The following is a 15635-nucleotide window of genomic DNA, read 5'->3' on the forward strand; positions in this document are numbered from 1 at the left end:
ACCCATTAGGGTTCCTAAGTTGTTGGATTGATTTTAATGTTTATGAGATTTTGATTATCAATGCTTTTCTCTTCTTCCTTTCATTATTAATGAGAAATCACTTTATTCATGAGACGTTGTGAGTTGTGGTATTCAGATTGTTTCATGTAATTGAGAAATTTATTTAGTAATTGGAAATTTGAATAGCAAGAACTGGTTAATAATCACTTAGAGATAAGGGTAATTGACCAGCCGGATTAAGAATTAACAAAGCTTAATAGAGGCGGGTTAAACCTTAATGCTAATCGAATAATCGATTGTTAGGAAGAGATTCCAACTTTAGGTTATTAGGTTTAGGAATTTGGTTATCTCGAGAGGGAGACCGAATTCAGTTAAGAATTCATCCACGGGTAATTACAATTGATAATTAATATAATCTCTATCTTCATTAAAATCCAACTAGCTTAGGTTCCCTAAGGTTTGCTTTTTCCTTCGATAGTTTTCCTAAATCCTTTTAGATTATTTGACACTTAATTAATTATTTGTTCATATTTAATCATAGCATAATACTTCATCGATTTTGTTTAGGTTAGATAACATAAGACGCTGCAGTAGGTCTAGGATCACCCTTTCCCGAGAATACGACCTTGACACTCACCATTAGTGCTAGTCTGCGTCGATAGGTTCACTACCTTAGATTTTAGCTACACAAATAGCATATCAAGTTCTTGATGCCATTGCCGGTGTGAACTAGATTGGATTTGTGTTTTTTTTTGTTAATCTAGTCATTTCTATTTTCCTTGTCCTTTCAATTTTTTTAATTTTTTCTTTAGTATTATATTTATTCTTGTGTTCTTTGGTTGTTGTGTATCCATTTCAGGTAGTTTATGACCAGAAGCTCTAATCCTACTACTGTAAACCCTCTTGCTGAACCAGAGCAATCCCTCCATTTGTTGAGGAAGCATATGCAAGAAGAAAAGGAGGCACTTATAGAGTTTGAAGCTACTGTGAATTGACCAGCAGGGATGGGGGACAACAATCGGGTTGCAGATGAAGCCAAAACTATGTACGAGTTTGCCAAACCTTTTATTGAGGGGACACAAACGAGTATATTGCGACCATCTGTGGCAGCCAACAATTTCAAAATAAAGCCAAATGTGATACAGATGGTGCAAAATAGTGTACAATTTAGGGAACTACCGAGCAAGGACCCAAACACTCACATAGCCAACTTCTTGGAGATCTGTGTCACCTTCAAGATAAATGGAACAACTGATGATGCCATTTGGTTGAGGCTGTTTCCTTTCTCTCTGAGGGATCGAGCAAAAAGATGGTTGCAGTCGCTCCCAGCCAACACTATCACAACATGGAGATCATTAGCTGAGAAATTTCTCTACAAGTACTTTCCTCCAGCTAAGACTACTAAATTAAGGAATGACATTTCTTCTTTTGTGCAGATGGAAGATGAGAGCATGTATGATGCCTGGAAGAGGTACAAAGATTTGTTGAAATGCTGTCCACACCATAATCTACCAGTCTGGATGCAGGATTAGACATTCCATAGTGGTTTGAACCTTGCTACTAGACAAATGGTTGATGCAGCAGCAGGAGGGGCGCTGAACAGTAAGACATTTGAGCAGGCTCATAACTTAATAAAGGAGATGGCCATGAAGAATTACCAGTGGCAGTCTTCGAGGAGCCAACCAGTGAGGCAGGTAGTGGTCAATCATTTGGACTCCACAGCAGCCTTGGTAGCTCAAGTGGAGCTCTTGACCAAGAAGTTAGACCGACGGATGCCACTTCAAACGGCCGGATAAGGCACGCCAATTTTATGGTGGCCCTTTTCTGATTGCAAGCGTAATCACGGAGGTATGCTTGCTTCGAGTAATAATTCCTCTTCTATTATTTCTGCTGACATTGAATAGGTAGACTACATGGGTAATGCACCTAGACAGCAAAACAACCCATACAGCAACACATACAACCCCGGCTGGCATAATCATCCAAATTTCAGGTGGAGAAACAACAACGCCCCCGAGGTCCACGAGCTTCGGAGGCGCATCGGCCACCACCGGCCGATGGCGGCGGGCTATCCGTCTGACCCCTCAACTAGCCGAGAAGAAATCTAACTTAAAGGAGCTGATTATGAAGTTTGTCACGTCGATTGAGATGAGATTCCAGCAGACAGAAAGTGCTCTTAGAAATTAGCAGGCATCCTTCCAGGATTTAAAGTGTCAAATTGGGCAGATTTCTAAGATGTTGTCTGAGAGGCCATAAGGAGCATTGCAAGGCTGTCACCTTGTGATCAGGTAAGCAATTATCTAGCTCTCTACCATTAGTTGATGATGAGGATGTTTTCATGCAGGATAAGCTAGCTAGGAAGGAGCCAGAGCCTGAGACAATGGGAGAAGAAAAAGTGGAAGACAGGCAGAAGAGCCCAATGAAAGAGTACCAGCCACCAGTCCCCTACCCTGCTCGACTTAAGCAGGAGAAGGTTGATAAGCAGTTTGGTAAGTTTCTTGACTTATTTAAACAATTGCAGATTAACCTACCTTTTGTTGAAGCTATTTTGCAGATGCTGAAGTATGCCAAGTTCTTAAAGGAAAGCTTGAGTAATAAAAGGAAGTTGGAGGATTTGGGACTAGTGACTCTAAACGAGAAGTGTTCGACTATTCTTCAGAACAAGCTGCCACTCAAAAGGAGAGATCCAGGGAGTTTTACTGTTCCCTGTATCATTGGCGATTTGCCTATTAGTGGTGCATTAGCTGATTTAGGAGCTAGTACAAATTTGATGCTCACTAGTCTATTTGATAAATTAGGTTTGAGTGAACCTAAGCCCACTAGGATGAGCATTCAATTAGCTGATAGGACTGTTAAGATTCCTAGGGGTATTATTGAAGATGTGCTTGTTAAGGTAGACAAGTTTATTTTTCTTGTGGATTTTAGCGTTATGGATATGAAAGATGAGAGTACTGTGCCTTTGATCCTCGGTAGACCCTTTCTTGCAACACCTAGGGCTGTAATAGATGTTTGTGATGGAAAGCTTCAACTTAGGGTAGACGATGAGACCATTACCTTCGACCTAGCTACTACTACGAGACACTCTTTAGACCATGATGATGTTGTATTTTCTATTGATATTCTAGATTATTTGGTTGAGTCTCATTTACATGAAATATTGCTTGATGATCCTTTGCAGGTAGCTTTGCAAGGAGAGGAGGAGGAGCTATCGAACAAGCAAGTGTTGGAGCAGCTTGCTAGTTTGTTGGCTACTGAGCCTAGCTGTTCTACTAATCCTTTTCTTTCTCTTGACAGATCAGAAGTGCAGAAAGTGAACTCTTCTTTCGAGGACCCCCCGGCCTTAGAATTGAAGGAGTTACCTAAGCACTTAAGCTATGGATTCTTGGATGAGGAAGAAAAGTTATCGGTGATTATTGCATCAGATTTGACACCAGAGGAGCGAGCAAAAGCTCTAGATGCAATCAAGAGGTACAAGAAGGCCTTCGCCTATAAGATTGCTGATATTCCCGGGATCAACCCTAGTTTTTGTTCTCACAAGATTCTTATGGAGGATAGCTATAGAGCAGTAGTTCAGCCACAGAGGCAACTTAACCTGAACATGAAGGAAGTAGTAAAAAAAGAGGTAATTAAGCTCCTTGATGCAGGATTGAGGCATGACAGTAATTCGCAATGAGCAGGATGAGCTAATACCTACGCGGACGGTAATGGGATTCTGAGTTTGCATCGATTACAGGAGGCTTAATGATGCAACTTCGAAGGATCACTTCCCTCTTCCTTTCATTGATCAGATGTTAGAAAGATTGGCATGACATATATTTTACGGTTTCCTTGATGGTTTTTCAAGATATTTTCATATCCCAATTGCACCTGAAGACCAAGAGAAGATAATTTTCACCTGCCGCTACGGAACATTTGCTTATAGACGGATGCCTTTTGTTCTATGCAATGCGCCGGCTACGTTTCAACGGTGTGTGATGGCCATTTTTAATTATATGATTGAGGAGTCGATGGAGGTATTTATAGACTTCTCTATTTTTGGTAATTCATTTTCTCACTGTTTGGCAAATCTAGAACGCATGTTGGCTAGGTGCATTGAGGCTAACTTGGTGCTAAATTGGGAAAAGTGTCATTTTATGGTGAGAGAGGGAATTGTTCTAGGGCATAAGATTTCACATGCAGGGATGGAAGTCGATAGAGCTAAAATAGAAACAATATCTAAGCTACCACCCCCTAGTTCTATTAGGGCTGTTAGGAGTTTCTTAGGCCATGCTGGGTTTTATATAAGATTTATTAGAAATTTCTCTGAAATTGCTAGGTCTCTTACTCAATTACTAGTTAAGGATGAACCTTTCATTTTTGATGATGCAAGTTTGTCTTCTTTTGAGTTATTAAAGAAACTTTTGACCACAGCCCCTATCATGGCTTCGCCTGATTGGGGGCTGCCCTTTGAACTAATGTGCAATGCTAGTGACTATACAGTTGGAGTTGATAAAAAGTTCCAACCCATTTACTATGCTAGCAAGACTTTAACAGGAGCCCAGGAATATTACACTACTACAGAAAAGGAGTTGTTATGCCTTCGACAAATTCATATCACACCTCGTCTTATCAAAGACCATCGTCTTCACTGACCATCCAACTTTGAGGTATTTGTTTAATAAGCATGATGCTAAGCCAAGATTGATCAAATGGATTTTATTATTACAGGAGTTCGACATTAAGATTAGAGACAAGAAGGGCGCAGAAAATTTGGCAGCGGATCAACTATCCAGACTGGAGAATCCGAGCCTGGAAGCACTTAATGAGAGCATGATAGATGATCAATTTCCAGAGGAGCACTTGTATTCATTGAAGGTATATTCTGATTCTCCTTGGTTTTCAGATTATGCTAACTACCTTGTGGCTAGGGTCTTACCAAAGGGTATGACTTATCAATAAAAGAAGAAATTCGTTGCTGATTTGAAATACTACATTTAGGAAGATCCCTTCCTATATCGAGTGTGTGCAGACTAGGTCATTCGCCAATGTGTTTATGGCGAAGAGAGTCTCCAGATTTTGAGGCACTGTCATGAAGGACCCACAAGAGGCCATCAAGCAGGGAACCATACTGCTAGGAAGGTGTTGGATGCAGGCTTTTATTAGCCAACTATCTCCCAGGATGCTAGGACGTTTGTTCAAGTTTGCAACGCTTGTCAGCGCTCAGATAATATCTCTACCCGTGATGAAATGCCCCAAACTAGTATGCAGACAGTTGAGATATTAGATGTTTGGGGTATTGACTTTATGGGACCCTTCGCTTCCTCAAATGGTAATAAGTATATCCTCGTGGCTATTGAGTATTTCTCCAAATGCCTTAAAGCACAGGCCTTTCCTATTGACGATGCCAGAGTTATTTGCAGGTTCCTTAAAAGGTTATTTGCTAGGTTCGGCACACCTAGAGCACTAATTATTGACAGGGGAACACATTTATGCAACGCTCAATTGAAGAAGGCACTCAGGCGCTATGGTGTAACGCATCGGTTCTCTACTCCCTATCACCCATAAACGAGTGGGCAAATTGAGGTTACTAATAGGGGTTTAAAACACATCTTAGAGAGAACTGTGGGTTTAAACTCATTGGAGACTGAGCAGCGGGTTAACATGATTCTGTACCTGTAACGATGATCCATATCGAGTCCAGTTAAATGACTGAAGAACCAAAAAGAAGCACCCTTGGGAGGCATTCCCATTCTAGTTTTATGTTCTTTTTCGGTCTACTTTTATGTTATCATTTGTTTTCATGCTTGTTGATCTTTAGAACACTTACTTTATATATTAAACATAGTTGTATGAACTTAGGGTTTGAGTAATTTAAGTCGAATTTTTGGTAATTGGTGAAGAGGAACTTCCCCGTTTGATTTATTTACTTGATTTACAGCCTAAATGTGTGCATATATGTATTAAATGCAGGTAGGGAGTTTGGCGACTCGAGATGGCGAAGGAAAGCCCGGACTCCACCCGTCCACCACGGTTTCCGTGGGCATCACGGGCTGCAACAGCAGGCCGTGCTGATCAACACGGCCGTAGTCAAGCCCGTGATGAAAATGCACATGTAGAATTTAGGAACTCAGTCGTCCACCACGGCTTCTGAGGCCACCAAATCACCAGGCCGTGCCGGTCACCACACCCGTGCCCGAGCCCGTGATGGAAATGCATGTAAAGCATAAGGTAAATTCAGCCGTCACCATGGCTTCCGAAGGCACGACGGGAAGCAACACCGGGCCGTGCTGACCAACACGGCCATGCCCTCACCTATGACGGATGGGAGCCAGAATGAAGCTTTAGGGTTCAGCACAGGCTGAGTCTAGGCCGTGCTGACCAGCGCGGCCTTGCCCTTGCCCGTGCTGACCCCCGTCACTATAAAAGGAGGCCTTTTCAAAATTTTCCTATCTTTCCCTCTCTAAGCTCCAAGATGTTGTTTTCTTCCTTGTCTTTGATTTTTCTTACCTGTCTCGGCAACTTCAAGTAAGTTTCTTCGCCTTTTTCTTTTATTTGATTAAATTTGATTTTTCTTTTATGCATTTATTTTATTTAGGACATTTTGATATGTCGTGGTAGTCTACTTTGTTGCACTGCTTCAATTTGACCTCGATTAGATATAATTAATACTAGTTGCTATGTGTGATGTGAATTCGACTATGAAATGATAAATGTAGGGTTTGGTAGCAATAAAGTTTATTTATGGCATTTTATTATGAACAATTGTTAGCATAAATTTTCTTCATCTGGTGCACAATAAAGTAGGCTGGAATGTAATTGTGAATTAGTTTTATGCAGGAGATTGAGGATTTAGTCTTAGTGTTAAGTCTAAAGTTTTCTGTTAGTCGAATTATAGCCGTTATACTGTTTAATTTTCGGTATAATTTCTTGTTCGATTACTAATAATTCATTGCATTAGGTAATATGAGGGACCGTGATCAATCATGTAGAAAGCAACCGCAACGCACCGCTACCAGCAAGCGCCCGCATGGTGAAGGAACATCTTCCTCCACTTCACCTTCATCAGCGCCAGCACTAGCACTAGCACTAGCAACAGCAACTAGTCCGAGTACGAAGAGCACCAGCTGCGAATCCACCTACACCTGGTCGTCATCCATTATGGACATTTTCGAATGCAGATAACAAGAGCCGGTTCCAAGTAATAAGATGGAAGCAGGTGATGGCTGGACGTTGAATCGACTTTGTATCCCTAGAAAGAGTGGGATTGGCTCAGGATGTGCGTTCCCTGTTCAAAACTCTGCCATACGCATAATTCTTCAACATCATTGAGCCAACCTACCGCGAGCTTACAATTGAATTCCTCAGCACCTTCATCCTGCAGCAATAGATCACAAACTAGCATCAGCTTGATGCAGTTTACTTCAAACTTGGGGGAAGGAAGTTCTCAATGTCAGTTCCACAATTCAGCATGCACTTGGCACTATAGACTGAGCAAGAGACCTCGGGTGATAAGTATCAAGGATGCATCTACATCAACCCAATCTCGTAGGACACCATGTAGGATTCATTGGTACTCATGCCAGAATCATACTACCCCAGCAGGTCTAAGGCGTCTAGCCTTCCGGATCATATCCATTATCTCCATACTTTATTAGCTTACACGATTACAGGCATGGGAGATAGTTTTGGAGCGGTAACACAAACCGATGTCTTCATCCTCTAGGCTATGCAACGTCATAAGAAGCCTGACTTGGGATATCTGTTGGCTCGAAAATCTGTTCATTTTGATAGACGCCTAGCAGAAGATGCACTGCTATTTTGGCCCGTATGTAACTAGGTTAGCCAAGAGACTAGATGCATTGGACAACTGTCTGTTAGAGCTTTCATAGATTGGTGACATGACACCACTAGGGATCAAACAGATGATCAACATGCAGATGATCACGGCTACTCGACACCCACATGGCATAGAGTACAAGCTTGTAAATGCAATAGTCAGGGAGGCTAGAGAGGCAGCAGCTAGAGGAGCCCAAGACCCGACGACTGGGATTCCAGATGTTAGGATTCCTAACCCAGCCAGAGTGTTTATGCCTACATCTGGAGCCTCATCTTCTTATTCTGTAGGGACAACGAGTGCTGAGATTAGTGCTTTGGATGACCGACTAGATCGAGTCTGTGATTTACAACAGCAGTACTATACGGAGTTTGCACAACAGAGAAAGGAGTTTCGGCAGTTTCAAGAGGAGACTAGGGCACAGTTTCAAGGTTTAAACAACATGCTCTGACAACTTATGCATGGGTTGGAGAGGCAGGTCACCCAGACAGACCTAATGGCGGAGCAGATAAAAAAAATGGTGGAGACTGGAGCACAAAATCAGTGGTTCATCGATGATATGGAGTTTGATCTAGCAGGATGCTTCACGGACCCTGTGCCACCACCGCCGCCCCCTCCTTTAGCGACTTCCCCTACTCTTCATCCTCCAGCAGATTCGGCCAGTGAGGATGCGCCTTCGGCAGACTACCAGCATTGAAGTAAAAATTTATGCTATTTTTCTTTTTTCCTTTTCCTTTTTATTTTCCTTCTTTATTTTATTTTACTTTATTTTATTTTCTTTTTGCATTTTCAATTTTTTGTTATTTCCTTTCATTTTACTTTCATGTTAATTTATTTTAGTAGAACACTTTGCTTTGCCATCTTGATATGTACATTTAGTATGATCTTCAATGATTATGATGTGCTAGTTATGTGGTATACCCAGTTTTAATTTTTCTAACAATATGGACAATGTTATACTCAAGTGTGAGGTAGGTATCTATGGCTATATCCCTTAATTGTTTAAAGGCAATGATAATGGACTATTCTTAGGATGTTAAGACCTAGGTTTTTCATGACATTCAAGTTTAGTTTATTCTTCCGTAATTAATGACTTAATTCACACACTAGTACTTGATTGTCCCTCTTTATCTTTTGCTCTTGAAAGCAATTTCACTGTATTCAATATGTCAATTTGGCCGGGTTAAACCGGTGTTACTTGAGTTCCCTACAAATTTACAACTTTTGACTGTGAACTTTGATTATGTCAATCTTGTATTCAATTTATGTGATGATTCAATTGATAAGTCTGTGAACCAATTGCAAATTTTAGCCGCTTCAGACGTGAGTTTTTGAACCAAAATTTGAGCATCCATTGCAAATTGTGCTCATGATTTTTCTTGTTTGAGTGTGCGTTGTACTTAGTGTTGTTTCTAGAACTTTCTCTGTAATACTTGTTGAGGTTACATGAACTTTTGGATACCATTAGATGATTTGGGCAACTTAGGATTTCACCACATCTGGCTAAAAGCTTACCCTCTGTTTCCATTAGTGAGCTAGTTTGAGCCTTAACCTTTTTTTCATAATTTACAACTAATCACTACACATACACCATTCTATACATCTATCTTTCCTTTCACCCTGTATACTGAGTAATCATGTGTTATGTTTCTTAATTCACTTAGTCTTTTTAGTCATTCTTTGATGCTCCCTTCAATCCAAATTGGATAACTATTCTTATTGTTTATGTCACTAACCACAGCAGCCCCTATATAAACTGTTGTAATATATATACATAGTATATTTCAAAAAAAAAGGAAAGAACAAAATTTATGACTTACTTCTTAGCTCTTAACTCTTTTGAATTTAACTTTTGTGAGCATCCTTTACTTCAAATAAGGCTTAGTAAATATTTTTGTTGCTTTATACTTCTATCCAAATATTCTTACCTTTACCTCAGCCACATTTCAACCCTTGAAAAGACCCTTTGATTTTGGTATTCAATTATTCGCGGTAGTGAAGATGAGATTTATGAGCAAGCTTATGGTAAACAGGTTTTGTGCAGCTGCATTGAGGGAATTTTCGTATTTAAATGTAAACACTGTGAGTGATTTGAGAGATTCCTATGAGGCAATGGTTCTTATTCTTTAATGCTGAATTGTTATATAAGTTGTGCTTCAAGATGGTATTATTATATTTCTTCCTTAAGGGTGTATAACTTGTTAGTTACTTGAGTTTCATTCTTTATATGTTGAATAAGGTTGAGTTGTGAACTTTAGCATGGATTTTGAGGGGTGATTATTGCTTGTGCATGTATTGAGTTATTGATTGCTTGAGGACAAGCAAAAGCATAAGTCTAGGGTGATTTGATATGCATCATATTATACATATTTACATGCCCAATTGTTTACATTTTTGTGCATAGTCATCTCATTCTATTATGCCAGAATCACCTATCTTTTAGTTCTTTTCATGTTTCAGGTCATTATCAATAATCAAGGGAAATACGCGCAATTACGGACCATAATCCATCAAATTGAGCAAGGACTAGCATTCCAAGGTTGAGCACGGCCTGGACTCCAGCTGTGCTGAACCATCAAATAGTTGCCCTTCAAGAGTGCCATTTTGGCACGGTCTCCAAAGCCACCACGGCCCGTGGTGGCTCAGCACCGGCTAGGGCATGGCTCGAAAGAAATTGCGAGTTGCGGAATGCAGAGGTCCAGCACGGCCTGGACTCCGCCCATACTGATTAGCATGGGATTGACCATGGCCGTGTTGAAGGAATTATATAAAAAAATGATTTACTGAATTAGGGTTCGATTTTCTGACTCGATTTCCAATATACAAGCTTAGACCATCGTCTTCTAGACTTTAATACTCAACCTTAGAAGATCATTTCATCTATTGAAGGAAGGATTACAACTATTTTAACATCAAATTGAAGATCAAGACAAGATTTGGGAGCATTCAAGAGGCAAATTAGGGTTTACTATTCTGAATTGGGAATTAGGATTTCTCATCCAACTTGAAGAAAAAGGGTGTACATGCCTTTAATTTACTTTTCTGAATCTATTCTTTACTTTGTGTTGCTTATTAGTATGAGTAACTAAATTTAACAGAGGCTGGTTAAACCTTAATGCTAATCAAATAATCGATCGTTAGGAAGAGATTCCAACTTTAGGTTATTAGGTTTAGGAATTCAGAATCTTGAGAGGGAGACCGAATTCGTCCATAGGTAATTGCAATTGATAATCAATATAATCTGTATCTTTACTAAAATCCAACTAGCTTAGGTCCCCTAGGTTTTGCTTTTTCCTTCGAGAGTTTTCCTAAATCCTTTTAGATTATTTGACACTTAATTAATTATTTGTTCATATTTAATTAAAGCATAATACTTCATCGATTTTGTTTAGGTTAGATAACATAAGGCGCTGCAGTAGGTCTAGGATCACCCTTTCCTGAGAATACGACCTTGATACTCACCATCTGTGCTAGTCTGCATCGATAGGTTCACTGCCTTAGATTTTAGCTACACAAATAGCATATCAAGTATTTGGCACCGTTGCCGGGGAACTTTCATGTGAACTGGATTGAATTTGTGTTCTTTTTTGTTAATCTAGCCATTTCTATTTTCCTTGTCCTTTCAATTTTTTATTATTTATTCTTTAGTATTATATTTATTCTTGTGTTCTTTGATTGTTGTGTATCCATTTCAGGTAGTTTATGACCAGAAGCTCTAATCCTACTACTATACACCCTCTTGCTGAACCAAAGCGATCCCTCCATTTGTTGAGGAAGCATATGCAAGAAGAAGAGGAGGCACGGATAGAGTTTGAAGCTACTGTGAATCGACCAGCAGGGATGGGGGACAACAATCGGGCTGCGGACGAAGCTAGAACTATGTACGAGTCTGCTAGACCTTCTCTTGAGGGGACACAAAGGTTGTTTTCTAATATTTATGAATATACTCCTCTTACGAGGTTGTTTTCTAATATTAAAAAATATATCCCTTCTATGGGATTGCTTTCTCACACTCACATATGTACCCCTCGTACGGGATTATTTTCTTATATTCATAAATATATCATTTTTACGAGATTGTTTTGTTGTACTCATCAATATACCCCTCTTACGAGGTTATTTTCTCGTATTCATATATATACCCCATTTACATAGTTATTTTCTCATACAAACAAATATACCCTTGTTATGGGGTTATTTTCTAATATTTATAAATAATACCCTTTTACGGGATTTCTTACTTATACTCACAAATATACCCCTTGTACGGGGTTGTTTTCTCATATTCATAAATATACCCTTTTACGAGGTTATTTTCTCATACTCACAAATATTTCCCTTTCACGGGGTTGATTTCTAATATTCATAAATATATTCCTCTTTCAAGGTTGTTTTCTCATTCTAAAAAATATACACCTTTTACGGGGTTGTTATCTCATAATCACAAATGCACCCCTCTCACAGGTTTGTTTTCTCATACTAATAAATACAATCATTTTATGCAGTTGTTTTCTCATAGTCACAAATATGCCCTTGTTGCGAGGTTGTTTTCTAATATTTGCAAATGTACCTCTATTACAGGGTTGTTTTCTCAAATTAACAAATATACGCCTTTTACAGGGTTGTGCCCTCATACTCATCAATATACCCCTCTTACGGGTTCCTTTCTCATATTGATAAATATACCCCATTTACCGGGTTGTTTTCTCATACTCATAAATGTACCCCACTTACGGGGATGTTTTATTATATTGGCGAATATACCCCTTTTACAAGGTTGTTTTCTCATATGAAAAAATATACCCCTATAACATCGTTGTTTTCGAATATTTACAAATATATCCCTCTTATAGGGTTGTTTTTGCATATTGAAGGTATGGGGTTGTTTTCTCATAGTCATAAAGATGCCCTCTTACGGGGTTGCTTTCTCATATTCATAAATATACGCCTTTTACGGGGTTGCTTTGCATAGTCACAAATATACCCCTCGTACGGGATTACTTTCTCATATTCATAAATATACCATTTATACCTGGTTGTTTTCTCATACTAACAAATATACCCCTCTAACGGGTTTATTTTCTAATATATACAAATCTACCGCTCTTCCGATGTTGTTTTCTCATATTAAAGAAATACCCTTTTAGGGGATTTCTTCCTCACACTCACAAATATACCCCATGTACGAGGTTGTTTTCTTATATTCTTAAATATACCCTTTTACAGGGTTGCTTTCCCATAGTCACAAATATACCCCTCGTACGGGGTTGTTTTCTCTTATCCATAGATATTCCCTTTCTATGGGGTTGGTTTCTCATACTCACAAGTATAAACCTCTTACAAGGTTATTTCGCATTATTACAAATATACCCCTCTTACGGAGTTGTTTTCTCCTATTAAAAATATACACATTTTTACGGGATTTTTTCTCAAACTGACAAATGTACCCTTCTCACGAGTTTGTTTTCTTATACTCATAAAAACATAAATTTTATGTAGTTGTTTTCTCATACTCAAGTATATACCCTTTTATGGGGTTGTTTTCTCATTGTCATAAATATACCTCTTTTACGGGATTACTTTCACATACTCACAAATATATCCCTCGTATGGGTTATTTTCTCATATTCATAAATATACCCTTTCTACAGGGTTGTTTTCTCATACTAACAAATATACCCCTCTAATGGGATTATTTTCTAATACTTACAAATATACCCCTCTTACGATGTTGATTTCTCATATTAAAAAATATACCCTTTTTACGAAATTGCTTTCTCATAGTCATAAATATACCCCACGTACAGGGTTGTGTTCTCATATTCATCAATATACCCTTTTTACGGGGTCGTTTTCTGATACTCATCAATATACCCCTCTTACGGGGTTCTTTTCTCGTAATCAAAGATATACCCCATTTGCATAGTTGTTTTCTCTAGCTCATAAATATACTCCACCTACTGGGTTGTTTTCTCATACTAACAAATGTACCCCCTTTACGGGCTTGTTTTCTTATATTCACAAAAATACCCCTTTTACGGGGTTATTTTCTCATACTCATAAATATACCACTATTATGGGGTTGTTTTCTAATATTTCCAAATAAATCCCTCTAACGGGGTTGTTTTTGCATATTAACAAATATACCCCCTTTACGAGGTTCTTTTCTCATATTCATAAATATATCCCTTTTACGGGGGTTGTTTTCTCACACTCACAAAGATACCCCTCTTGCGGGGTTGGTTTCTAATATTTACAAATATACTCCTCTTACATGGTTGTTTTCTCATATTAAAAAATATAAACCTTTTGTGGGGTTATTTTCTCATATTCACAAATGTACCCCTCTCTCGGGTTTATTTTCTTATACTCATAAATACACTCATTTTATGCGGTTATTTTCTCATACTCACAAATATACCACTGTTACCGGGTTGTTTTCTCATATTAAAAAAATGTACACATTTTACAGGGTTATTTTTTCTTACTCACAAACCTACCCCTCTCATGTGGATGTTTTCTCACACTCATATATATAACCTTTTTACGGGGTTGTTTTCTCATCCTAAAAAATATACCTCTCTTAGGGGGTTGGTTTCTCAAACACATAAATATACCCTTTTTTATGGGGTTATTTTCTCATACTAAAAAATATACCCCTCGACGGGGTTGTTTTCTCATATTCATAAATATACCTTTTTTACGAGGTTGATTTCTCATGCTCACCAATATACCCCTCGTATAGGATTGTTTTCTCATATTCATAAATATACCCTTCAACATATTGGGTTGCTCATATTCACTGATAACCCCTTTTATGGCGTCGTTTTCTTTTATTTACAAATATACCCCTCTTACGGGGCTGTTTTCTTATATTAAAAGATAAAGCCCTTTTACAAGGTTATTTTCTTATAGTCAATATACCCTTGTTACGAAGTTATTTTCTAATATTTACAACTATACCCCTCTTCCAAGATTATTTTCTCATATTAACAAATATTCCCCTTTTACGAATTTATTTTCTCATACTCATAAATATACCCCTCCTATGGGTTTTTTTTCTAATACTCACAAATTTACCGCACTTACGGGGATGTTTTCTCATACTCATAAATATACTGCTTTCACGAGGTTGTTTTCTCATACTCAAAAATATATCTCTCGTACAAGGTTGTCTTCTAATACTTACAACTATCCCCTGTTACGGGGTTCTTTTCTCATAATAACAAATAAACTCCGTTTATGGGATTGTTTTCTCATACTCATAAATATACCCCTCTTACACGGTTGTTTTCCTATACTCACAAATACATCCCTCGTAGAGTTTTTTTTTCTAATATTTACAACTATACCCCTCTTAGGGGGTTATTTTCTAATATTAACAAATATACCTCCCTTTACGGGACTCTTTTCTCATACTCATAAATATACCTCTCTTACAGTGTTGTTTTCTCAAATACACAAATACACCCGTTTTATGGGATTATTTTCTCAAACTTAAAAATATACCCCTTAGAGATTATTTGTTTCTCATATTTATAAAGATATTCTTTTTACGGGGTTTTTTTGCTCACACTCATAATCATAGCCCACTTTCAGGGTTGTTTCCTCATATTAATAAATATACCCCTTCTACATAATTTTTTCCTCCTACTCAAAAAATATACCCCCTCTTACGGGGTTGTTTTCTCATATTTATTTATATACACTATTTACGGGGTTGCTTTCTTCTACTCATAAATATACCTCTCTTATTGGGTTGTTTTCTCATATTACTAAACATATGCCTTTTACGGGGCTGTTTTCTCATACTAAAAAATAT

General features: G+C 38.3%; 1 protein-coding gene and 1 non-coding gene across 2 annotated transcripts; one reads left to right on the plus strand and one right to left on the minus strand.

Annotated features, from left to right (window-relative positions):
* Nucleotides 1–1403: 1403 nt before the first annotated feature.
* Nucleotides 1404–1510, minus strand: LOC112536051. The gene has a single exon (XR_003080118.1). It is a non-coding gene; the product is annotated as a small nucleolar RNA R71 (small nucleolar RNA).
* A 58-nt stretch (nucleotides 1511–1568) lies between these two features.
* LOC125369819 lies at nucleotides 1569–5544 on the plus strand. The gene is made up of 5 exons (XM_048373091.1): nucleotides 1569–1694; nucleotides 2345–2759; nucleotides 2880–3622; nucleotides 4708–4854; nucleotides 5197–5544. Exons 1-5 carry the CDS (start codon nucleotides 1569–1571, stop codon nucleotides 5542–5544), a joined length of 1779 nt encoding a protein of 592 aa, XP_048229048.1.
* Nucleotides 5545–15635: the final 10091 nt, after the last annotated feature.

The sequence above is a fragment of the Ricinus communis genome, chromosome 4 (assembly GCF_019578655.1).
Source record: "Ricinus communis isolate WT05 ecotype wild-type chromosome 4, ASM1957865v1, whole genome shotgun sequence".
Taxonomy (NCBI): Eukaryota; Viridiplantae; Streptophyta; class Magnoliopsida; order Malpighiales; family Euphorbiaceae; genus Ricinus; species Ricinus communis.

Excerpts from the sequence above, each read along its gene's own strand:
- LOC125369819 (XM_048373091.1), top strand. The coding sequence starts at position 1,569 with ATGGTTGATGCAGCAGCAGGAGGGGCGCTGAACAGTAAGACATTTGAG. Across the intron at positions 1,695-2,344 it reads GGAGCCAACCAGTGAGGCAG|GATAAGCTAGCTAGGAAGGA; the intron begins GTAGTGGTCAAT and ends GTTTTCATGCAG. Across the intron at positions 2,760-2,879 it reads ATTAGCTGATTTAGGAGCTA|ATGTGCTTGTTAAGGTAGAC; the intron begins GTACAAATTTGA and ends GTATTATTGAAG.